Source organism: Lontra canadensis, unplaced genomic scaffold (genome assembly GCF_010015895.1).
Source record: "Lontra canadensis isolate GAN:19392208 unplaced genomic scaffold, GSC_riverotter_1.0 scaffold41, whole genome shotgun sequence".
In the NCBI taxonomy this organism is placed as follows: domain Eukaryota; kingdom Metazoa; phylum Chordata; class Mammalia; order Carnivora; family Mustelidae; genus Lontra; species Lontra canadensis.
In genome coordinates, this window is record NW_022631035.1 from 6,474,608 (window position 1) to 6,500,814 (window position 26,207).

The following is a 26,207-nucleotide window of genomic DNA, read 5'->3' on the forward strand; positions in this document are numbered from 1 at the left end:
GCCCCCCAAGGGACATCTGGTGAATGTCTGAGGCTATTTTGGTTGTCACCGTTGGTGTGCGTTTAGGGAGGGTGCTACTTACGTCTGCTCGGTCAAGACCAGAGATTCTGCTAAACATCCTGCAAAGGGCAGAACAGTCCTCCACAGCAAGGGATGACCTCATCCAAAATGTCAAGAGTTAAACAAAACCAAGCATTGAGTTAACATAGGAGCAAGCAACTCTCCTCCTAGGTATATACCCAAGAGCATTGAAAATACATGTCCACGTGGAAATGTGTATGTGAAAGTTCATAGTAGTATTAGTCACAATAGTTAAAAAGCGGAAAGAATCCAAATGTCCATCAATTGATAAATGGATAAACAAAACATGGTCTACTCTTTACCATGGGTATGACTCAGCCATAAAAAGGAACGAAGTATTGACCCCCAATACAACATGAATGAACCTTAAAAACGTTTAAACCTTAAAAACACCATAGGCTACCTCTTGTAGGATTCCATGTACATGAAGTGTCCAGAAGAGGGCAATCTGTAGAGACAGAAGGTAAATCAGTGACTGCTCATGGGCATGGGGTGGGGCTTTTGGAATAACAAAGATGATCTGAAATTGAACCATGGTGGTGGTCATGCCATTTGTGAATATGCTGAGAACCACGGAGTGAACGTTATCGAATGGAATTAGATCTTTAAAAACAATCACTCAAAAATAAACGGAATAGTACCAAGTTTGAGAGACTGTTCTCGATGAAAATGTGAAGCCAGCATCAGATTATTTGGTGATGGAACCCAGAGGAAGATGGAGACCAGGCGCCTGGATGGCTCAGTTGGTTGAACATCTGCCTTTGGCTCAGGTCTTGATCCTGGGACCGTGGGATTGGGCCTTGCATTAGGATCCCTGCTCAACGAGGAGTTTACCTGAGATTCTTTTTCTCCCTCTGCCCCTCCTCCCAATGCTTGTGCACATTCTCTCTCAAAAACAAATAGATAAAATCTTTACAGGAAAGAAAGGAAGGAAGGGAGGAAGAGAGGGAGGGAGGGAGGGAGGAAGGAAGGGAGGGAGGAAGAAAGAAAAGAAAGAAGAAAGAAAAAGAAAGAAAGAAAGAAAGAAAGAAAGAAAGAAGAAAGAAAGAAAGAAAAGAAGGAAAGAAAAGAAAGGAAGGAAGGAAGGAAGGAAGGAAAAGAAATAAAGGAAGGAAGGAAGGAAAAAAGTAAGAAAGAAGGGAAGAAAGGAAGGAAAAGAAAGGAAGGAAGGAAGGACGGAAGGAAGGAAGGAAGGAAGGAAGGAAGGAAGGAAGGAAGGAAGGGAAACCAACCAAGTGGGCCATTTGAGGCCAGCCTCGCCATGGAAGGGGAGGCCCCAGTTCAGGAATACCTGTTCTTGACCAGGCTTATGAGCTACCTTCTGCCCACTCAGGCAACCTGGCAGTGAGCTGATGTCAGAAAACTGGAGAAGAACATGTTGGGACACCTGTCAAGGCGTTCAGATCCCTAAGAAAGAATGTTTCCCAAATAAATCCCGTGGGTTGAGTCTCATAAAACTAAGCATCTCCACTTGCCTGGAGCCTGGGTTCTAGATTTGTAAGGATGAGGACCAGACTTGGGTAAATTCACTGAAGTGATGTTTCATGGAAAGGACTCTTCATAATCTCTCATTTCTTAACATCATTTCCTGACTCCATTAACCTCAAAAGCACTTGGGGGATTGGTCCAGCCGAATGAAACCAGGGGCCCTCTGGCCCACATAATAACCTAAGAGAATGATCTGCAAGGGAACTGGCACCTCTGTCTGTCTGCTGGGCGCCAAGCCCTCACGCTGCTCACACATTTTCTCCTTTCCTTCCATCCCAGCACCACTCCCATGTGTTAAGTCACTGTGTTGAGCCAAAAATTCACAAGAAAATAGAAATGCCCACAAGAGGGAAATCAGAAAGAATCAGTGAGCAGATGATCAGGGGAGGAAAGGGAAGTGACTTCACGGGTCACCATTAATGTTGAGTAACATGAGCACACACCACGTGGAGAGCCGGCATGCCCCTTTCAACACCCTACTTCCTGCTCTGGCAGGCTAGTCTCAAGCCCACTTCTCTGGTGAAGGAATCTTCAAAGAAGGTGACTCAGACCCCTTTAAAGCCTGGTCCTGAATCCAGGTTCTGTACCAACTGTGCGGACAAGGGCACATCCCTTCACTTCTCCAGACCTCAGTCTTCACATCTGTGAAATGGGTGATGCGGGACCTCTTCCATCTCTTCCAGCTTAACTGCTCCGACTCTGAACCACGATAGGATACTTGTTTCCAGACACCTTGCCCAGGCTTCTCCAGTAACTGACTGGGCTGATTATGTTTATAATCTGTCCACCCCCCACTGGGGAACGAGGTAGAAGAGGAAGTGACATTGTGTATCTCCTTCACTGCTTTCTTTCTGGTGAGAAATACAGATTGGCCCCTTTCTTTTTCCTTTCCTTCTTTGTTTTTGGCTTCAGAGATATTATCTGGGGATAAAATTATAAAGACTTTTCTAAATTAATCATGTTTGAATGAAAAGCCATGGGATATCATTTCTGTCAATTTGGCAAAGATTTAACTATTTTTTTGCATACACCCCCAATGTTGGCAATGGGATATGTTAAAGCATATTTTCATGTGTAGCTGATGGGAAAATAAATAATTTTACTATGTATTGTGTTAGCATGGCTATTTCTAGAAGGATATATTTTGTATATATAAAATTCCCTATAGAAATAATTATGTGCAAAATGTGTATGTTCAGGAGTAACAGTAGCAGGAAATTGCCAACAATCAAAATGTACAACAGCAGGCAAGTGACTACATCAATTAAATTACCCTCCTAGAAGAGAATATTACACAAACCTTAGAAGAGATGATTTGAACCTATATTTAGTAAGGGAAAATGTAAATATGCAGGCGTTTTATTACTTTCTTCTTTATGTTTGTCTATCGTTCCTAAATTTTCTATGATGAATATATGTTTCTTGCATAGTAAAAATATTTTTTTAAAAATTGTTAACTTTCAATAGCTCCTGACTTACTTACAAAATAAAATCTAGGCCCTCTTGGTGCCCCGTAGCAGACGTTTGAGGACCTGGTCTCCCGTCCAGTCTCAGCTCTCATCATCCTTGCTCTCATCACCCTTGCCTCTTGCTTTGTCCTCCAGTAGTAGGCCCAGGAGCTCTGTCCCACGGCCTGTCCTCTTCGCTCACTGCCCGCTTCCTTCCATGTCACCCGGTTCACCTAAATGTGACACTTTTAGGACTCCATTCCTCATTCAAGAGTCATCTTTGGGGAACTTGGGTGTCTCAGTTGGTGGTGTCCAACTCTTGATTCCGGCTCAGGTCATGATCTCAGGGTTGTGAGATCGAGCCCCCACATCGGGCTCTGTGCTAAGCAGGGAGTCCCTTTGAGATTCCCTCTCTCCCTCTGCCCCTCCTCCTGCTCACGCTCTCTCTCTCAAATAAATAAACAAATCTTTTTTTATTATTATTATGTACTTGACAGAGAGAGAGAAAGAGCACAAGCAGGGGGAGTGGCAGGAGAGGGAGAGGGAGAGAGAGAAGTAGGCTTCTGGTGAGCAAGGGGTCTGTTGTGGGACTTGATCCCAGGATCCTGGGGATCATGACCTGAGCCAAAGGCAGATGCTTAATTGACTGAGTCACCCAGGCATCCCAAATAAACAAATCTTTAAAAAAAAAAAAAAAAAAAAGGTCCTTTCCAGGAAGCTCCCGGAAAGCCTCCTTGCTCTCCACCATAGCAGGATACACGCCCATCCTCTCTGCTCCCGAAGACACCTGTGTATATCTTTCTCATTGCAACTTACCGTGTTTTATTTTTTATAAGATTTTAACATTTAAGTGTCAGTCTCTCCAACTAGTCTCTGAGTTCCTTCTGGATTGTGTCCCCACATAGTCAAACTCCATAGGCATGTGTTAGTGGATAAATGAATGAACGAATGAATGGAAACATGAATGAATGATATCCTCCTCTAACTCCTCCTCCTGGTACCAGATTCATGACCGTTAGCACCTGGTTAGTCGGGTCCGTCCAGTTTGGGTACATTGGATTCATATGCCTGAAGAGCTTGTTAACTCATAACTTTAGAAAAATCAGAGTGGGAATCCGTCGAGAGGATCCAGAATGACACTTGGTACGAATTGTATATAAGTTTGCCGAAAAAAAAAAAGACAGACGGCGTCTCACAAATGAAATGTTAAACAAGGAGGCTCAGGTGAAAGAACCAGCTGACGGATGATTTTTTTTTTTTTAAGATTTTATTTATTTATTTGACAGACAGAGATCACAAGTAGGCAGAGAGGCAGGCAGAGGCGGTGGGGGCAGGGGGGTGGGAAGCAGGCTCCCTGCTGAGCAGAGAGCCCGATGTGGGGCTCGATCCTAGGACCCTGAGATCATGACCTGAGCCAAAGGCAGAAACTTTAACCCACTGAGCCACCCAGGTGCCCCTGACAGATGATTTATTACACGGTTGTCATCCCTCTCATCAGGAAGCCCCCCCCCCCCCTGTGTCCCCCACAAACCACCAACCCCCTCACTCGCTCTTGGTCTCTCTTTTCACAGTTTTTCCTGAGTGGTCAGCTCTGGTCTGAGTAAGGACAAAGCAGTTTCCCCTTCATTTGGGACATGAGTAGAAATGGCCTTTATTGCCCTAGAATTCTTTCTCTGACACTCGTGGAAAATTCTATGCAGACCTGCTCCTGACCTAATCCTTGGGATTAGCCAGCAGCTCACGAGGCTGATAATCTGACAAGTTAAGGGCATGTTCGACCCTCTTGCTCAGACCAATCCCATACTGTGAGAGCATCTCTGCTCTGTGCACAGGAAAGCTACTGGGCCAACTGACCTTCTGCAGGTGACTTTGATCTTGAATTCAGCTCACTGAGCGTCAGGTGTCACAGACTCTTGTCAACCCAAGCTCCCTGCTTCTTCTTCTAACCCATCATCTCTCTGTTCACCCTCCTCCCCAATTCACCTGCTTGCACACATTCACTCACAGATGCCAACTTCATTCTTTCCTTATTAAACAGTTACTGTGGGACGCCTGGGTGGCTCAGTGAGTTAAAGCCTCTGCCTTTGGCTCAGGTCATGATCCCAGGGTCCTGGGATCGAGCCCCACATCGGGCTCTCTGCTCAGTGGGGAGCCTGCTTCCCTCTCTCTCTCTCTGCCTGCCTCTCTGCCTACTTGTGATCTCTGTCTGTCAAATAAATAAATAACGTATTTAAAAAAATAAACAGTTAATGTGTCTGGTTGGTACTTGGCCACCATCCTTACGATTTGTTCTTTTTTAGGATTTTATTTATTTCTTTGAGGTGGGGGGCATGAGCAGGGGTGGGACAGAGGGAGAGAGAGAGAGAATTGCACACAGTTTCTGCAGAGTGTTCTTTCCTCTCCTGAGCATGGAGCCCAACATGGGGCTCCATCTCACGACCATGAGATTATGACCTGAGCTGAGACCAAGAGCTGGATGCTCAACTGACTGAGACTCCCAGCACGCCCCCCCCAAACTGCTACGATTTGTTCTAATATGTTACGGCTTGCGTAAGGCAGCTGAGGCTGACCCAGTCACCCCATCGCTCTGCGATCAACCAATGTGCCTGCCGGGTTCTACTGGTAGAGAGGGACTAGTTATGCTCCTTCTTACAGTTTATTAAAACGAAGTTCACAGAGTCTTATAGACTTGGTTAACAGTTACTATAAAAAGGAGGGAAGGAAGGAAGGGAGGGAGGGAGGAAGCGAAGGAAAGGGAGGAAAGGATAGAGGGAGGAAGGGGCGGAAATTCGTATATCTGGAGAACAGGTTTTGGTTCAAGACCTCTATTCAGTGCACCAGAGGACTCTCTCAGCAGTCCTGAAAGTAGACCCTGCCATTCCCATTTCCACTTTCCTTCCCAGGCACATGGAACCAAGGGTCTGCCTTTGGCTTGGGTGTTAGGATGTGTTATGGGTTCATTTGCCCCAGATGGCCCAGATTTGCATGGGAGGCAAAGGGGAGTGCAGAGGGTCATATTCAAAGTTGCTAGAAATTAGCCAGTGAAAAACTGAAGAATTGCTAACAAAGAGCCCTCCGCAGTGAGAATCCAGGTCAGGGGTGCCTGGATACCGATGGCCTTGAGGGCCAGCCCCAGCCCCCGCCCCTAGAGCTGGTAAGCGCAGATATGAGACTTAACACCTGTTCTGTCGGACACCAAATGCGCCATGCCAACTACAGGTGGGGTGACCGCCCTTCCCTCTGACATGCTGAAGTCAGGCTGGGGAAAACCCAGGAAATGGGAAGAGGTGACTGGATTCAAAATAAGGGAACTCAATGTTGGGGAGGAATTGAGTTTTCTGCACAACGACACCCAAAGGGTGGCCAAGCCAAGTAGGGGTCTTCCTCTCCCTTCCCAATTTCAGGCCCTTGCCCTTCTCAGCTGCATTGACCTGGAAAATACAGAATTCCTTCTGTACAGGCCTGCCAGCCCCAGCAAAGGCGAGGTGGGTTTGGAATCCAGGATGTGTAACTCCAGATGTGGACACAGGGTGGAGACACACAGCAGTCCGTTCCCTCTGTATCTCTCCGGGCTGAGCCTCATCAAAGGGTTTATCCAAAGCAGACTTGCTGGGCGGCAAGGTTTAAAAACAAACCAACGTAGTCTTGAAATCATTTTCTAAACCCTGATAAGAAGCCCTGGGTCATCCTTCAAAAGGACTCAGGCTAATTTAGAAATACCTTCCACCTCCTTGGGCCAGCTGTAAATATACTGATGTTTAACCCAACGTGGTTTTTTTTTTTTGTTGTTGTTGTTTTTTAAAAGATTGTATTTATTTATCAGAGAGAGAGAGAGAGCACGCACGCACAAGCAGGCAGAGGCGGAGAGAGAAGCAGGCTCCCTGCCGAGCAAGGAGTCGGATGCAGAACCCGATCCCAGGACCCTGGAATCATGACCTGAGCTGAAGGCAGTGGCTTAACCAACTGAGCCACCCAGGCATCCCTAACCCAACGTTATTTAATCCTGCAAATATTTATCATGTTGGCAGTCTGTGAAGGCGAATCTGAACTACAAAACAAGGCGAGGCACAAGTGGGGAAAGACATCATCTGACACCACGGGACACACAGCAGGAGAGCCCCCGAGTGTCCCAGGCTTACTCCAGTGGAAGGCATGTAAGTAACCTATACACAGAAGCTTCTGGGGGAAAAATTGTATTTATACAGATAAACATATAAAAATGTGTTTATACAGATTAAGAAAACAAATGTGTCAAGATGCTTTTAAAAATACGTTGGGGTGCCTGGGTGGCTCAGTGGATTAAGCCTCTGTCTTTGGCTCGAGTCATGATCTCAGGGTCCTGGGATTGAGCCCCGCATCTGGCTTTCTGCTCGGTGGGGAGCCTGCACCACCCCCTGCCTGCCTCTCTGCCTACTTGTGATCTCTGTAAAATGAATAGATAAAATCTTTAAAAAAAATATGTGAATCTGAGGGGCATCTGGGTGGCTCAGTGGGTTAAGCCTCTGCCTTCGGCTCAGGTCATGATCTCAGGGTCCTGGTATCCAGCCCTGTGTCGGACTCTCTGCTCAGCAGGGAGCCTGCTTCCCTCTCTCTCTCTGCCTCCCTCTTTGCCTACTTGTGATCTCTGTCAAATAAATAAAATAAAATAAAATAAAATAAACGAATCTGAAATAAAATCTTTAAAAGGCAGGGGGCAGGGTGGGAGGGGGAGCCTGGGTGATTCAGTCAGTTAAGCATCTGCCTTTGGTTCAGGTCGTGATCTCAGGGTTCAGAGATGGAGACCCACTTCGCATCAGGCTCCCTGATCATCAGGGAGCCTGCCTCTCCCTCTGCCTCTGCCCCTCCCCCTGCTCTCGCTCTCTCCCTCTTCCTCTCTCAACTAAATTAATAAAATCTTCTTAAAAAAATAAGTGAATCTGGGTAATGGATATACAGGACTTTTTGGTATTGTTTTCATATTTTTTCTGTAAGTTTGAAATTGTTTCAAAATAAAGGTTTTTAAAATGCTAAGACCCAGGAGTCCTGGATGCAAGAATCAGACTTTCTATTACCCCTCTTCTTGGTATTTGTCAAGTAACCTGTTTGGCCAGTGGTTCTTCTTCTGTAAGATAAAGAAAGCCATCTCTTTCCACTACTGTAAAGTTTCCATTGCATGAATAAAGTTCAGCTCACCCATTCCCAGAAAGAGAAAGAAAGAAAGAAAGGGAAATTGATCTTAGTAATGTATTTTATTTGCCTCACTATAGACAAAGTATAACCATTTCAACATGTAATCATGGTGTTAAATTATCAGTGAGAGATTTTACTTTCTCTCCTATTTACTTTACTTTCTCTTATTTGTAATAAGCCTTAGACTTACAGCCCCCTTCACTGAGACTAGCACATTTCACGAGCTAGGACCCACCTGTGGCCAGTGGCTGCCTCGAGTTGCACAGGGCAGGTCTTTGCGCCCATGATCTGGGCAACTCTGAGTCGGGGCTCAGCCCCACACCTGGCCACCATCCTCCTTCTCCCCCCTTCCCTGTCCAGGCCATCCTTGTCTGGTTTGAGGCTGGAAAGTTCTCTCGTGCTCCTTACCTTTCACTCAAAATCTCTGGTCTGGGCACATTTCTTCTTCTTCCAGCAAATCCTTGAAGGTTTTGGAACTACAGAGGCAAGCAGCCTTTATCCTCTACTTTCCAGCTGTGCCTTGCCAGCCCCAAGGCTACGAAAACAATAGGCTTAGTGGAATGAATGGAGCAGAAGAAAAAGCAGGAACAAAAGAAATGCATCGGGTACCATTTCATAACTACTTTCCCTCCACATAGTATTTTTTCTTTAATTCTGTTTTGCACGTGTGTGTGTGTGTGTGTGTGTGTGTGTGTTGTGGGGGGGGAGGGAAGAGCAGTGGATAGCTCCCTAGTAAAAGAAAGGTCCCCCCCCAACCCCTCCATTCCAGCAGGAAACGACAGTTCTGAGTTCGAGGATTCTTCTTTTCAGGTTAAGCCTCTGACCCTTCAGCATCTCCAGCATCACTGTCTTGAGCATAAGAAGGATTAGCAGAGGTCAGTGGAGGGCATGATGGAGGTCAGTGGAGGGCATGATGGTTTGACTCAGAGGACTGGGGAGTGAAGGCCAACAGGGGACAGACTGTAGACTCTCAGTGGGTAGGGGCATTATTTTGTATCAGCTGCCTTCACTACTACTGTATTATGTGATCTAAGCAGGCACCCAGCTATGTCATTGTACCTTCACCACAAATATATGGAGAATTATCAGGTTATTTCCCCATCGACAAACGAGAAAACTGAAAGTCAGGGACAGATAGATGGATAGAACTCATATGTATATGAGATATACATGTATCATATATTCATATACATGACTGATAAATAGATGATAGAGAGCTATATAGATAGGAAGGTACATAGAATACAGATACATGCCATACAGATGTATGCTATTATTAAATATCTCCGGGAAGAAACATAAGAAATATTAACATTATCTCTGGATGACTGGAGATAGAAATAATAAAGACGCTGAATTTCGCTGTCCCTTCTCCTGTAAATTTTGAGTTCTAAGTCATGTAATACATTGCCTAATTTCTAATAAATAAAATTAAAAATATGAAATCAAATAAAATGTTGGTTGTGGCATTTCCTGATCAATCTCCCCAGAAAAATCTTTGTTCAGGGAAGAGTCACCATGTTGCCACTCTTCATGATGTGATTATAAGATGCACATCCCCCAGGGGCCCTGGAAGAAGGCTATAAAAGAACTTTTAAGAAGTCTGACTTGACAGAGATTGCCTTTCCCAATGTCCTTTGGTATTCAGAGCTTCCTGAAAGGTTGCTGGACAAATTTGTGTAGATTAAAGCAACAAGACTTCTGGGGGGAAAGATGGAGAGCCAGCACACTCCCTTGTGCTGTCCAAACTTCTCTGGAAAATTGGGATGGTCCTAACTGAGACCATTAATATCACTGAGAAAGTGACATTAAGGACTCCCCAGGGGTAGCCACCATGACAGGTGATCTACACTGGGAAATTTATCCCCCACCATGCCTTAGAGGTTCATGGGGCAGGAGTGTGGAGGCAGTGTGCGGTTATAACAGAAATACCCTCTTGATCTAGCTCCCACTGCCACTCCAACTGGTTTTGTTGGCATGGTTGTGGTTGTTACAAAAGCTAGCGTCAATTACACTTACTCATACTCTAGAACTTGGCATTTTACAGAGGATTTCTTCCTAATTGGTGGAAATTCAGACTAAATAAAGATTTTAAATCCTCTGTATTTGAAGAGAAAGAGTCCTTCAAATAACCCCTCAGGTCTTAGATCCTATCTTCTACAACGTCCCTCTGTTTTAAACCGGGTTTATTTCTCAGACAGCATAAAGTTGGATCAGTAGTGACAGCAAGAATATTTAACAATCACACACATGTATGCATCTAACAACAGACCATTAAAATATATGAAGCAAAACTGGCAGAACTGAAGGGAGAAACAGAGAGTTCTATGATAATAGTTGAAGACATCAATGACCCATTCTCAGTAGTGGATGTAAAACAAGACAGGAGATAAACGAAATGAAGACTTGAACAACACAGTAAGTCAACGAGATCTAACAGATGAACACAGAACACTCTACCCAACAACAGCACATTCTCTAGTACATGTGGGACATTTTCTAGAGTCAACCATATGTGAGGTCACAACACATCTCAGTAGATTTTTAAAAATAGAGATCATACAAAATACTTCTTTGACCATAACAGGATGAAGTTAGAAATAATTAACAGAGATAAAATCAGAAAATTCACAAATTGATGGAAACTCAACAACATACTCTTACACAACCAGTGGATCAAAGAAGGAATTAGAAAATACTCTGGGGTGCCTGGGTGGCTCAGTGGGTTAAGCCTCTGCCTTCGGCTCAGGTCATGGTCTCGGGGTCCTGGGATCGAGCCCCACATCGGGCTCTCTGCTCGGTGGAGAGCCTGCTTCCTCCCTCTCTCTGCCTGTCTCTCTGCCTACTTGTGATCTCTCTGTCAAATAAGTGAATGAAATCTTAAAAAAAAAAATACTCAAAGATGAATGACAACAAGAATGCTACATACCAAACATGGGATGAACAAAAGCAGTGCTAAGGGAGAGATTTATAGCTGTAAAGGCTCATGTTAAAAAATGAGAAAGACCTCAAATAAACAGGCTAACTTTACAATTTAGGGAATTAAAAAAAAAAAGAACACAATAAACCAAAAGCTACTAGAAAAAAGGAAATAATGAGGATTAGAGCACAGATAAACAAGATAGAGAATAGGAAAAAAAAATAGAGAAAATCAATGAAACCAAAACTTGTTTCTTCAAAAGATCAACAAAACTTATAAAACTTGGGGAGCCTGGGTGGCTCAGTGGGTTAAAGCCTCTGCCTTCGGCTCAAGTCATGATCTCAGGGTCCTGGGATCAAGCCCCATATCAGGCTCTCTGCTCGGCGGGGAGCCTGCTTCCTCCTCTCTCTCTCTGACTGCCTCTCTGCCTACTTGTGATCTCTCTCTGTCAAATAAATAAATAAAATAAAATTTAAAAACTGACAAAACTTGACCTAGATGGGGGCTAAACAAACAAACAAACAAAAAGAAGAAAGAAAACTGAAATTACCAAAATCGGAAATGAAAGTGAGAGCATTACTATTGACTCCATAGGATCAGAATGATTTACAAGAAACTGCTGTAAACAGCTGTACACCAACAAAGTGGGTAATGGTGAAATGGGCAAATTCCTAGACACTAGCAAGACTGAATCAAGAAAAAGAAAGTCTTGGGGGCTCTTGGGTGGCTCATTTAAGTATTTGACTCTTGATTTTGGCTCAGGTCATGAACTCGGGGTTGTGAGACCGAGTCCCGCATTGGCCTCTGCACTCAGCAGAGAGTCTGCTTGCGATTCCCTCTCTCCCTTCCCCTCTGCCCCTCCCCCCACTCACATGTTCTCTCTCTTTCTCAGAAGAAGAACAAGAAGAAGAAGAAGAAGAGAAAGGGGAAGGGAGAGAGGGGAGGGGAGTGGGGGAGGGGAGAAGTCTGAACAGACTGATAACAAATAAGGAGACTGAATCAGTAGCCAAAAATATCCTGATGAGAAAAGCTTATAAGAAGATGGCTTCCCAGATTAATTATATCAAACATTTAAAGAAAAATGAATACCAATCCTTCCTATACTCTTCCAAAACTCACAGAAAGAAGCAACATTCTCAGACTCCTTGTATGAGGCCAGTATCATCATCCTGATACCAAAACCAAACAAATCACTGCAAGAGAAGAAAACTAGTCCCCTATTCCTTATGAACATTGATGCAAAAAAATCCTCAACGAAATACTAATCAACTGAATTCAGCAAAATAGCAAAAGGATCACACACTATGATCAAGTGGGATTTATTCCTGGGATGCAAACATGTTTCAATGGAAAAAATTGATCAATAAAACACACTACATTAATAGAATGAAGAAGGAAAAAATGGTCATTTCAGTTGATGCAGGAAAAGTATTTGGCAAAATCCAACACTCTTTCATGGTCAAAAACACTCAACAAACTAGAAAAAGAAGCAAACTACCTCAACATAATAAAAGCCATGTATGAAAAATCCTCATCGTGCTCAACTGTGAAAGACTAAGGCCTTTTCCTCTAAGGTCAGGAATGAGGCAAGGATACTCACTTGTGCTTTTTCTATTGAACATAGCTTTGGAAGTTCTGGCAGAGTAATTAGGCAAGAAAAATAAATAAAAGGCATCCGTATTGTAAAGGAAGAAGTAAAATTATCTCTGTTTGAAGATATGGTCTAACATGTGGAAAAACCTAAATATTCCACCAAAAAAAAAAGCTAGAACTAATAAATGAATTCAGCAAAGTAGCAAGATACAAAGCCAGCACACAAAAATCAGTTGCATTTCCATACATTAACAATGAACAATCTGGAAAGGAATTTATGAAAACAATTCCACTGACAATAAAATTTTTTTTAAAAAGGTAAAATACTTAGGAATTAATTTAATCAAAGAGATATAAGATTTGTACCATGAAAAGTACAAAACATTGCTGAGAGAAATGAGACACAAATAAATGAAAAGACAGCCCATGTTCATGGATTGGAAGGCTTAATATTTTAAGATGTCAATACTACTCAAAGTGATCTACTGATTCAATACAATGCCTATCAAAATCCCAGAGATATTTTTTTGCAGAAATAGAAAAACCCATCCTAAAACTTATACAGAATATTGTGGGATCTCATGGGAATAGGAAAAACAACCTTGAAAAAGAACTGGAGGACCCACATTTCTGGTTCCAAAACTTACTACAAAGCCACAGTAATTAAAAGACAGTGATGCTGGGGCACCTGGGTGGCTCAGTCATTTAAGCATCAGACCTTTGGTTTCCACTCAGGGCATGATCTCAGGGTCCTAGGATTGAGCCCTGTGTTGGACTTCATACTCAGCAAGGAGTCTGCTTGAGATTTTCTCTCTCTCTCTCTCCTTCCCTCTGTCCCTACCCTCTGCGCACACACACACACACACACACACACTCACTCTCTCTCTCTCTTTCTAAAATAAACAAATAAATCTTAAAAAAAAAAACACCACAGTGATGCTGACATGAAGTCAGGCATAGAAATGAATGGAGTAAAATAGAGTCTGGAAATAAACCCTCATATGTGTGGCCAAATGATTGTCAACAAAGGGGTCAAGGCCATTCAATGGGGAAAGGACAGTCTTTTCAATAAACAATGCTGGAAAAACAGGATGTCCACATGCAAAGGAATTAAGTTGGTCCCTTACCTAACAGCATATACAAAAACAAACTCAAAATAGATCAAAGACCTAAATATAGGATGTAAACCTATAAAACTCATAGAAGGAAACAGGGCAAAAGCTTCACAACATTGTATTCAGCAATGATTTTTTGGATCTGACCCAAAAGGAATAAGCAACAAAAGAAAAAATAGATGGGACATCAAGAAAATTAAAGTTTTGTGCATCAAGGGTGACTGGGTGGCTCAGTCTGTTGAGCGTCTGTCTTCAGCTCAGGTCATGATCCCAGGGTCCTGGGATCCAGCCCCGTGTTGGGCTCCCTGATCAGTGGGGAGCCTAATTCTCCCTCTCCCCATCCCTCTCCCCCTGTCACTCCCCATTCTGGTGTTCACTCCCTCTCTTGTGCTCACTCTCCCTCTCAGATAAATAAATCAAATCTTTTTTTTTAAGATTTTATTTATTTATTTGACAGACAGAGATCACAAGTAGGCAGAGAGGCAGGCAGAGAGAGAGGAGGAAGCAGGCTCCCCGCCGAGCAGAGAACCTGACACGGGGCTCGATCCCAGGACCCTGGGATCATGACCTGAGCTGAAGGCAGAGGCTTTAACCCACTGAGCCACCCAGGCATCCCTGAAATCTTTTTTTTTTTAATTAAGTTTTGTGCATCAAAGATGCTATTAACAGAGTAAAAAGGCTGCCTACAGAATGAGATAATTTTCAAATTATATATCTGACAAGGGATTAATATCCATATTATATAGACAACTAAAATTCAACAACAACGACAAAAAAAAAACTCAGTTCAAACTGGACAGAGGACTTGAACAGACATGTTTTCAAAGAAGACACACAGCTGGACACCAAGCACATGAAAAGATGCTAGCCATCACTCATTGCTGGGGAAATGCGAATCAAAATTACAATGATATACCACATCTGTTAGGAGGGCTACAGTCAAAACAAACAAACAAAAAACATAAAACAAGTGTTGGGGAGCACATGGGAAGATTGGAAGCCTTGTGCCCTGCTGGTGGGAATGTAAAATGGTACAGCTTTTGTTGAAAACAGGATGGTAATTCCTCAAAAGCTTAAAAATAGATTTATCTAATGATTCAGCAACTCCACTTCTGGGTATATATCTAGAAGAATTGAAATCAGGCTTTCAAAGAGACATTTACACACCATGTTCATGGCAACATATTCACAGTAGCTAAAATACAAAAACCAACCAAGTGTCCATTGGTGGATGAAAGGATGAGCATAGTGGAATAGATCCTCGAAATGGAATACTATTCAGCCTTCAAAAGGGAAGAGCGTTCTTTAATATAGGATCGCAGGCACGTAGCAGGCATGGCTTAAATAAGTTTTTTCTTCTCTCTGAAGTTATTTTAAACTGTATTGGTATCTCTTAATATTAAAAATAAAGTTTGTCTAAGAGTCCAGAGCGACGTGTCACTGGTTCTGGAACTGTGGACAAGCCTCTGCTCTCTGAGCCTCAGGGTCCTTGTCCATGACACAAGGGAGACTCCATCTTCAGGGCCTTTGTATTCTGATCCCTCCTCCAGTTTTCCCCATGCCTCAGCGATTCCAGACACTTCCATGGAACTGTAATTTATAAACTTGGTAGGTACCATCCTATGAGGGTCAAGTCTTTTCCTGGAGCCACATGGGACTGAGCTCCTGCCCTCCACACACTGCTGGAAGGAAGCAGAGAAGAGAGGAAGGATGTGATAAGAGCCTGTGGGATGGAGGGTTCCCTACAGGTCTCCACTGGAATCCCACTCCCACTCATCCTCAACAAAGCCAACCACGCTGATGGCACCCAGCTGCCTTATTGGTGACCGTCGAGGGGAGCAGCCTGAGGCGGACATCAGTGAGGGCTGAGGGCCCTGGCCCTGGTATTCTGTGGCCCACAGAGACCTCCAGATGATGGGGCTGGTGACACAGGATTATGTCTTCTTAATCACACTGTATTGTGTCTCCTCGTCCAGGGTCCTCTGGGAGCGAATGCTGTTGGCCTCAGAACCCCCACTCTGGAAGTCAAATACCACTGTCGAGTAGTGAGGTTTTTCCCTGTGAGCCTTCTGCAGAGAGAGAGACGGGTAGCTCAGAGAGAGAAGCATGGGCCCCCAGCTCAGGATGGAGACAGGGGATACCCAAGGGGGAGGGGGCTTATGGCAGGGGGCCTTCATCGGGGGGTCCAGACTTCTTCACTGTCCTGTTCACACCCCTACTTCACCCCACCTGTGAAAACACAGCACAAAGTCCCAGGCATCAGACCCAGACGTGGACAAGGGGCTTGGCGGGGTAGGGGTGGGGAGTGCCTGGGATCTACTTTGAGATCATTAATCCCCAAATTAGAAAAACAAGAAACTCTTGTTCTCCCCGAACTCTTTCACTAGCAGGTGGGTCTTGACCCTGGGGCTGCGGGGTGGGGGGACCTCTTCCATCTTTCACTTTACAGTCTCTGTACCTAAGTGTTGACCAACAGGGGGGGTCATTGATTCAAAACCCGAAAAGCAGAGTTGATACCAAAAAGATGATGGTACCCCAAACAGCAGGAAATCTCAGGCTTGCACATTGGTGTGTGGTACACAGTAGGTGCTTAATAAATGCTATGCTTTACTGACTATTGACTATCACTGACCTCCCTGAAAGCCCCTTCCTCTCCCACCGCAGCCCCCAGCTACAATGACACCAAGCTCTGGCTGAATCGACACTTGCCCTACATTGTGTGTGGCCCTGTGCTGGAGAAATCACCAAGCCAGCCCCTCTCATTCCCCTCTCCGCCTGCTGCGACCCCCCAGAATGGTACCCCTAGCATAGCCCAGGAACCCCGTGTGGGAACCAGGCCCTGACACTCACCACTGTGCTGTATTCCACCTCTGGCTGCCTCGGGTGCATGGGCTCTTCCCGAAGGGGCCACGTCTGCAGCTCCAGATTCGCATAGTGGGGCTCCTCTTGCTGAGATGGGGGGGTTTGGTGGGTTTCCACAGAGCCCCTCCATGGTCCAGCCCAGAGGGATCTCTCTTCCTTCCTGTGTGCGGATATCTCCCCCTTCCCTCGATGCCCTGGATGCCCGAGCCTCTCTCCTCCAGCCCCAATTCTGGTCATCGCCGGGCAGTATTGGAATGCCCCCCAGGTCAGCATCAAAGGACCCTCCCCCATTCCACTTTGTATGGGGACAGATTGGCTAGGGCTCAAGACAAGACCCAGTGACCAGATCTCCCAGGGATCACTCTCCCTGCTCTGGGCGAGCACCCCACTCCATCCCCTGATGATGCACTCAGACCTCCAGGGGCCAGTGGGATTGCTCAGGCCCCCAACATCCTCTGTTCTCCCCGCCAGCCACTCCCGTACACCCCTAGCCTGTCTTACCTGACTGGGGGACCGTGGTTGCTTTGGATTCTCGCCAACTAAAGAGACAGGAGAAGAGTTAGAAGTTTGAATCCCAGAACGAAGCAGGAATGGGACTCCCTATGATCCCGTTCCCTAGAGAATCTGGCCCTAGGGACTTGTTGCCTCCGATCTGCCACAGGGTAGGAGTTCAAGGCTTTGCCTCGAGCGTGAATTCGTGAAGAAGGAAGAGGAGAATGGATGAGCGAGTGGAGGCCTGAAGAACGGAGCCAACAGGAAGGCGCTCTGGCTTGGGAAAAGTGGCCAAACCAAAGCTAGTTCTTGAAACAGCCACTCAAAGATTGTTCCCCGGCAGAAGAAGACAGGAAAGGGATACCCCTTTAAGAGGACCCGTTGGCAGGATGAAATGGCGCTGGAGATCTCTTTCACTAAAACATGAATATTCTTAACATCACCGAACTGTAAACTTGAGAATGAAGGTGGCTAGGGGCACACGACCTTGGGCTCCTGGGGCCCACAACGTTGCTCTGCAGGAATCCTATCTCGGAGTCAGGCTCTGTGCGCCCCTGCCTTGACCCCTGGAGCCCCAAGGAGCAGTTTGGGTCCTCCCAGGGGATGCACACGCGGCCGGGAATGCCTTTGGTGTAGCTGCACGGACATCGCCGGGGAAGGAATGTGGCCGGGAGCCAGCTGGAACACTGAAGGTGGAGCCCTGTCTAACCCTGTCGCAGCAGTGTCACCCAGAGCCCGGCACAGGGCCTGGTGTCACAGCAGGTGCTCAGGACAGTGGTGCTGGGTGTGTGAGGGAGGGAGGGAGGGCATGAGCGAGGGCACGGCAAGCAGGCTGGGGGGGAAGAACCGTCAGCGGGTGTGACGGAGCAGGCATCAGGCTCTGGGACAGGGGAGGGGATGGTGAAGGGACAGGAGCTGAGACTGGCAGGGATGGGGAGGGAGAGTCAGGATATTTGAACAGAAACCTTTTCTCCTGTTACAGAGGATCAGTGAAGCAAGGTGTAATCCCCCCCACCCACAAACACACTGTCCAACTCTGCAGTAAGAGACTTCTAGAACATTCCGGGGCAGGGAAAATGATACAATAGGTTAAGTGCAAGAAAAAAAAAAAGGTTTAAAAGAGGGATTATGGTATGAAGCAAACCATAAGTGAGAAATCATATCTACATAAATAAGCATTGAAAACAGCAGCTGGGAGTTGAGGGGGCCTGGGTGGCTCAGTTGCTTGCATGTCTGACTCTTGATTTTGGCTCAGGTCATGGTCTCAGGGTTGTGGGGTCGAGTCCCACCAAGGGCTCAACAGGGAGTCGCTTGAGGACTCTCTCCCTCTCCCTCTGCCCCTCCCCCGACACATGCCTGAGCACATGCTCGCTCTCGCTCTCAAGTTAATTAATTAATTTAATTTAATTTTAAAAAGAGAGAAAAGCAGCTGGAAGGACACACCTCAAATGTCAGTGGTTAGCTTTCTCTGAGTGGTGGGAGTTTTCTTTCTTATTTATTATGGGGAATTTATTTCCTTCTTTGTGCTTTTACTTATCTTTTGAATGTTCTACAACCATCTCGTATCCCCTTTTTTAGAAGGGAGGATCTCTAAGTGAAAGGGCAGAGAGTTCTGTAGCAATTGGGGCTGGGGAAATCCTCCTCACCCTGGGGAGGCTCCACATCACATGGGCCCAAATGAGGGGAAGGGCCTCAAAAGTGATGTGAGAGAAGCAGATGGGGACGAAGAAGTGGTTTTCCTTCCCTACGTCAGGCACACACATGCTGGGGCTGACTTCTCTTCTGAAGGCCTGACCCCCACCGTGGGGAGGGGCAGTGGGAGTCCGGGAGATAAGAGCTCAGGGTGGCCATGCACCAGCTTCCAGAACACTGCCTCCTCCCCTAAGGCTGGACATAGATCCCCCTGAGAACCAGCTGCTAGAGTCAGAAAGTTCTAGAACAAGAAGGAAATGTAAGGCTCACACTCCAATGCAGGCAGAAATCTGAGCTCCTTTGGGTGACAGCTGGGTCTCCAGCCAGCAACAAGAAGGTCCCACCTATTTTATTTATTTATTTGACAGAGATACACAGCGAGAAAGAGAGCACAAGCAGGGGGAGCGGCAGGCAGAGGGAGAAGCAGGCTCCCCGCCGAGCAGGGAGCCCGATGTAGGGCTCGATCCCAGGATACCAGGATCATGACCTGAACAGAAGGCAGACGCTTAACGACTGAGCCACCTAGACGCTCCTCTGTTCTCTCTTTTAATTTGAGCCCAGAGGAGAGCAAGCAGGCCCCAGGATGTCCACAGCATCTGGGGTGCCCTTGTGGTGGGAGATATTAAACAATATGTTAATTTAACAAATATGACCGTGTGCCTTCTCAGGTTCCTCCCTGGTCTTGAGGAGTAGCCCAGGCTGGCAGGGAAACAGGCAAGGAAGCAGGTGGGGACAATCAGCAAGGAAAAGGGCCCAATGGTGTGTGCAGAGGGGTGCAGCCAGGAAGGGCTCCCCAGTTGCTTTGAGGGAGCAGGAGAAGGAGCCAGAGGGAAAGAAGTCCAAGGGCCCTGAAGCCCACCAGGAGTGAGCCAGTGAGAGAAGGCAGAGAAGGTGCCCCAGGGGCCCAGAGCAAACGCAGAAGGGGAGACTGAAGGTATAGCTCCCCCAGGTTGTAGGAAGCTGGGATCAGCAGCTGTCCTGAGTATAACAATGGGCAGGGGGTGGGCGGGACTGGTAATGGAGAGACCTGGACTTTTGAGGGTGTGGGAGGTGATGATAGGGTTTTATTTTTGCTTTTTTAAAGATTTTATTTTATTTGACAGAGAGAGATCACAGGTAGGCAGAGAGGCAGACAGAGAGAGAGGGGGAAGCAGGTTCCCCGCTGAGCAGAGAACCTGATGTGGGGCTCAATCCCAGGACCGTGAGACCATGACCCAAGCCAAAGGCAGAGGCTTAACCCACTGAGCCACCCAGGTGCCCCCATGGAAGGGTTTTAAACAGAAGAAGGTGATGGTTTCACAGACTACCTTCTAGGGACCCCCCTCCCACATAGCAGAGATGCCCCCTCTGGGGTCTGGGCTTTAGGGCCAGCCAGGATGTGTGGACTGAGTGTACGGGTGTGATGGCCATTCTGGGGAACAAGGACACAGAGCCTCAAAAATGAGAGGGTGTGCTGGCCCACACTCCAGCTGGCCAGGGATTGACTCACATTTGACCCGTCTGCAAACCATCCTCCAGGCCAGCAGCGAGCTGCCCCCCAGCAGAAGCAGCAGAAGTGCCAACAAGGAGAGGAGAACTTGGAGCCTAGAGGGGGACACAGGGCAGTGTTGAGCAGGTGGGAGCTTGCCGTGCCCCCCTCATTTGCAATAGATGATAAGATCACATTTCAAAAAAAGAGATAGAGTGTATAGTCTCCTTTCTACACACATGCAGTATACTTAAGAACCTTCCAGAGGCTCTTTCCCAGATACAAGAAAATAGAAATGTACATTATCTTCCTTCTTCATTCACACAAAGGAGGCATAAGCCAGCACTGTATTTCTATTTGCCAGTACATGGGGGACATCTCTCCATATCTGTGCATAAAGAAGACCCCCACTCTTTTTCACAGCTGCATACTATTCCATGGCATGCATACTACTCCAGACCGTCATTTATTTAATTCTTCCCTCTTACTCAGCATTTCCCCCAGTCTCCTGCAACTGCAAACATGATTCCAAAAATCCACCTTGTACTTCTGCCATTTCTTTCTTTCTTTTTCTTTTTTCGGGATTTATTTATTTATTTTGAGAGAGCACGAGACTCTCAGGCAGACTCTTTGCTGAGCATGGAGCCAGACGGACGCAGGGCTCGATCCCACAACTCCAGGATCACGATCTGAGCCTGCATCAAGAGTCAGACACTTCTCTGACTGAGCCACCCAGGTGCCCAATAGCTCTGCCGTTTCACCCGTGAACAAGCCGCAGCAGATGGGAAGCTGATGTTGGGTCCCTCACATTGCCAGTCCCCTCTTTTATGTCTAGTTTGCATTCACGATGTTCTAGTCTTTCCCTCAAAGATGCACCTTGGCCCCCACACCCCAAATTGCACAGGATCCAAGCCGCACAAAGCCTAGCTCGGCCCCGTGTGTGTATCTGCAGTCAGTTCTGGAAGTGGTGTGTTCGGGGCTTGCATTTCACCTTGCCTGATGTCAAGACTGTCCCTTGGGTTGACAGGAGGCCCGTGTGAGGGCTTCAGAGGGTTATATAATAAGGAATCTGAATGAGGGCGCCTGGGGGGCTCAGTCGGTAGAGCACGAGATTCTTGACAGCAGGGTCATGAGTTTGAGCCCCCACGTTGGTGTAGAAATGATTTTTAAAAAAGAAAAAAATCTGGATGGACATTGCCCCTGGCTCCTGGAAGGAAGGCTCTAAATCCTTGGGATTTCCCTAATAGTGTGCGTGCCTTTGCTATTGGGCCCCTTGGATCAGACTTGAGTTCATGCTAAGAGATGAGGTGAGTCAGGGTTGGGGCTGGTCATCAGAAGGCCTAACCCCATGATTATACAGACTTAGGGCTCTGAGTCAGCCTGAAATTCAGGGAGCAGAGCGGGGCTGGGATTGAGATCAATCATGCAGCCAATGACTCAACCAATCACGCCTATGTAAAGGAAGCCCAGGAAGAGTTGTGAGCAGCAAAGCTTGGAGGAGCTGCCTGGTTGGTGAGCACATTGATGTCCCAGGAGGGCGATGTGCCCCAATTCTCCTGGGAGTCATCAGGGAAGCTCTGGGCTCAGGACCGACCCTCCTGGACCTCGCCCTGTGTGCCTCTTCTTTGGCTGGTCCCGGTCTTTATCCTTTATGATAAAACCATATTTGTAAGTATAGCGCTTTCTTGGATTCTCTGAGCTATCTAGCCAATCATCAAACCAAAGGGGGTCGTGGGAACCCCCAAATTTATAACCAGTTAGCCAGAAACCTGATGGCCTGGGAATCCCCAAAAGTGCTCTGGCCTCCAAAGTCAGGCAGTCTTATGGGGCTGAGCCCCCCCACCTGCAGGGTCTGTGTAAACTCCAGGTGTCAGTGCCAGAGCTGAATCCCAGGACACTAGGTGGTGGCAGGATAAGGAGTCCGAAAACCTCAGAAATGGTTTACACCTGCGCGTGTTTTCCTGGAGAGTCTATAAATGTGGGATTCTCGTGACCCCAAAAAGGTCAAGAATCACAGGTTTGGAAGGAAAAACCCAAGACTCTGGGTCACCTGGGCTGAAGCCCAGCCTGCCTCTCATAGCTACGTGACCCCCCCCACACACACACACTGTCTGCTCCTCCGGACCACGGAGCTGTGCTGGCACAAGGCTCTAGTGGGATGAGAACAGGCACACAGGCAAGTAGCAGGTGCCTGGTAGGATCGTCAGCCCTCACTGGATTTCCTGTCTTTCCAGCCCCACCGTGGCCTCTCCCTGGCCTGGAGCAATTCCTGAGGGGAGAGCCCACCTCCAGGACAGGGGACAGGGGACGGGGCACCTTACCCCGGGCCTTGGCTCGGCGGGAACTCCTCCTGGCTGCTTGCACTGCAGGTGGCTCCCTCGGTGGTCGTCGGGGCAGCGGAGGAGGGCGGGGACGGCGAGGTCGTAATTTTAGTTGTGGTTGTTGACATTTGGGTTACAGTGATGCTGACAGGTGGGGCAGGCATTGTTGCTGGTGTGGAAACACAAATCAGACCCAGGATAGCTCTCTCAGACTCTCCCTCTACTTGCCAAGACTTTTTTGGTTTGATTTCACACAAAATGCTCACTCAGGGTGGAAGCAGGATGGAGAACCCCAGGGGCCAAAGTCTCCCCAGGGCTCTCCTGAGCCAAGTGAGCATTTTCAAATGGGACACTGGCACTGCTTGCCCCCAGTAGTCCTGATTCCATCCTGCGAAGGAGGGTCATGACCTCGGGAGAGCTCCAGGTCCTCCCTGCACTTGAGCCTTGTCCCCATCCTGCCACAGCCACAGGCCGTCTGCCTGAGACCTCTGTCTAACCTGCAAATCTGTCCCTCCCGGCTGGAGCTCCTGCTGCTCCCAGCACCTTTCCAGCCCCGGGGACGCCTGTCTCTCCTTCCCGCAGCACGGCTCTCCATGTCCGCGGGGCTGGCACCAGCGCTCTCCCTCTCTTCTTTGCACACCTTGCCTTCTCGAGACTGAGCAGAGAGGCCAGCTCCTCCAGGAAATCTCCCTGACTCTCTTTCTCTCTCGTCCTACTACCTGCCTTACACACGCATGTGCACGTGTGTGCGCACACACAGACACACACACACACACACACATATGCTCATAGTTTGCTCCAAGCCTCTGGCCTGATTCCTGCTTCAGCCATTCCAACCTGAGGCCCTTCAGGCAGTCCTGGTGCAGGTGCTGGCGCTGGGGGAGGGGTGCGCACAGCTCACCTGGGGTCACAGACAGCACAACTTGGAAGGTGTCGTCGAACAAATATCCTGGGAGCGGTGATGAATCGATCCCGCACAGGTACATCCCGGCATCATCCTCTGTGAGACTCTCCAAGGTCACTGTGAAGGTGAGGTTTGCAGGATGGTCCCTGATGGACACACGGCCCTTCCTCACTTCTCTGTCTGCCCCTTTGGTCTTTACGATCTTCCACACACACAGACTTTTGCACCAGTACTTGGCATTCTCTGTGAATTCCTCCTCATACTGACACTGCACGCTCACGGATCCCCCCACGGTGCCCATCACGGAGGTGGGGCCACTCAGAGACCAACAACCTGGAAAACACAGCCGAGGGCGACCCCTCACCAGAGGGGCCTGGGTTGCAGCACCCCTGGAGTCACCCCCCAAAGTTGCCCCATCTCACATTGGCCACCCCCTCCTCTTCTTTTCTGTCATGCCCAAAGTTTTGTTGTTGTTGTTGTTGTTGTTGTTGTTGTTGTTTTTTATCACAGCAGCCCCTTTCCTCCACACTCCAGCCTCCTTTCTGGCTGCTCAGGGTCACGAAATCTTATCCCAGCAAACCCCAGCTGAACAAGCGATTTGAAGTCAGGAGAGGAACACACACATATACACCGTGCCCAGAAGGAAAGAAAGAGTAAGGTCAGCATAGAAATTAGTGAATTAAGAAACAGAAGAACGGTAGAATTAGCATATACATTAGAAAGCTGATTTTTCATATGGGAGAGACAAACATTCTGAGAGTAGCCAAATCAAGAAAACACAGGAGACACACACACACACAACTCATAAGAAAAATAACCAGGGTTATTTGTAAGCCTCTACCAATTAGTCTGTAAACTTATATGAAACTGATGGTTTTCTATATTTAGAAAAATATAAATTACTGATATTGGCCCAGAATACTTATCTTTTTAATGCAGACCTGTGAAGATGTGTGTTAGCAAGGAGACTTTTCCTGGTGATAAGTCTGTAAGGTGCCATGTATATCAAAATATCACACTGGGGCACCTGGGTGGCTCAGTGGGTTAAAGCCACTGCCTTTGGCTCAGGTCATGGTCTCAGGGTCCTGGGATCGAGCCCCGCATTGGGCTCTCTGCTCAGCGGGGAGCCTGCTTCCCCCTCTCTCTCTGCCTGCCTCTCTGCCTACTTGTGATCTCTCTCTCTCTGTCAAATAAATAAATAAAATCTTAAAAAAAAAACCAAAAAATCACATTGTACATGATAAATATACACAATTTTTATTTGGTACTTAAAGCTCAATAAAGCTGGGAGGAAATGGAAAAAAAAAAGTTCTTTGTCTTCCCCTAAACCAAAAGAGAGTAAAACTCAGACAGTTTTGTAAATCAGTTCTCTCAAACCTTCAAGGAACAAACAATTCCAATTGCATTTACACATTTGTAGAGAATATAGAAGCAGGAAAACCTCCCTAATTCCCCTCATGAAGGTAGCATCATACACTGAGACTAAAATCTGGCTCAAATTTCTTAATATAATTCACTGTCTTAATAGTCCAAAGAAGAAAAAATAATCATCTTCGCAGATAATGAAAAAGCTTCCTACACCCATTGCTACAGTTTGTTAAGAGACACAAGTGGACACCTTCTTCAGGCTTCATGGGAACCACTGGGCAGCTGCCCTCAGCAGGGACAAGGCAGAGATGGTCCCTGCCACCTCCGTCCTGGGTATCATTTGGCCGTACGAGCCTGTGGCCGATGAGAGAAACAAACGAGACAAATGGATATCCAGAAGGAACCACAAACTCCCACTGCAGACAGATCCCATGAAACACAAGGACACCCCAGAGGGTAAGGGACAGACTAGCCGTGCCGGGGTGACCACTTCCAAATTACTCTACAAAAGGAAGAGCGTTTCCATGGACAACTAGTTAGCAGATAGAGTCAGAGAAAACATACCATTTATCATCGAAACAACCAAAATGATTTGAGTATCCCGGGGATAGACCTGACGAGGTTGTGCCCGCCTGTGTGTGGCGAGCTCCTGAGAGACACAGAAGCCAGACCCCCAGAAGCAGGGAGCCCTCTGCTCCCTGGAGAAGCTCTCTACCCTCCCCTCCCCACCACCTTCTTCTCTGCTCTGTCGCCATCTCTCTGCTGTGGGAGAGCCAGATCCCTCAAGCTACCTTGGCTACACGCCTCCATGTCCCTGACACCATGGCCTGCCCCTGCCAGTCCCCAGCCCTCCCACACCCTGCACCAGACACACCCCCCTCCCCATGGTGGGCTCAGTGGCCACTCTCCCACCCACTCCACTGTCACCTGCTCTCACCTCCTTCTTCCTGTAATAATTCCTCCAAAACTTCCCACAAAGCCCCTCTGGGCCCCCCGCTGTGGCTCAGGGAAGGTGAGGCGGATGGCCTGAGCCATGTCTGGCCCCTCCAGGGTGCAGTCCTTCCATCTGTCCACGTCTGTGCTGGACAGACTGCACCCTGCTCCGAGGTCGGAACTGCCGCTGCCTCCCCAGCAGCCCTGCTCCCCAAGCCCTCCCCAGGACAGGCTCAGTCTGGGCAGCCCCTCACCTGGGACCCAGAGAAGCAGCAGAGCCCAGGACAGCCACGGGACCCGGGCCCGCCGGGTCATCTCTCTGGCACAGACGTCACCTGCAGCACTGCCTTCAG

General features: G+C 47.4%; 1 protein-coding gene across 1 annotated transcript; it reads right to left on the minus strand.

Annotated features, from left to right (window-relative positions):
- Positions 1-15,385: 15,385 nt before the first annotated feature.
- On the minus strand, positions 15,386-26,203 carry LOC116875515 (CMRF35-like molecule 8). The gene is made up of 7 exons (XM_032871079.1): positions 26,109-26,203; positions 23,551-23,886; positions 22,650-22,818; positions 20,350-20,444; positions 17,178-17,215; positions 16,665-16,763; positions 15,386-15,883 (listed from the first exon to the last, which is right to left on the minus strand). The coding sequence occupies exons 1-7, from the start codon at positions 26,167-26,169 to the stop codon at positions 15,749-15,751; spliced, it is 933 nt and encodes a 310-aa protein (XP_032726970.1). The 5' UTR covers positions 26,170-26,203; the 3' UTR covers positions 15,386-15,748.
- Between the last annotated feature and the right edge of the window lie 4 nt (positions 26,204-26,207).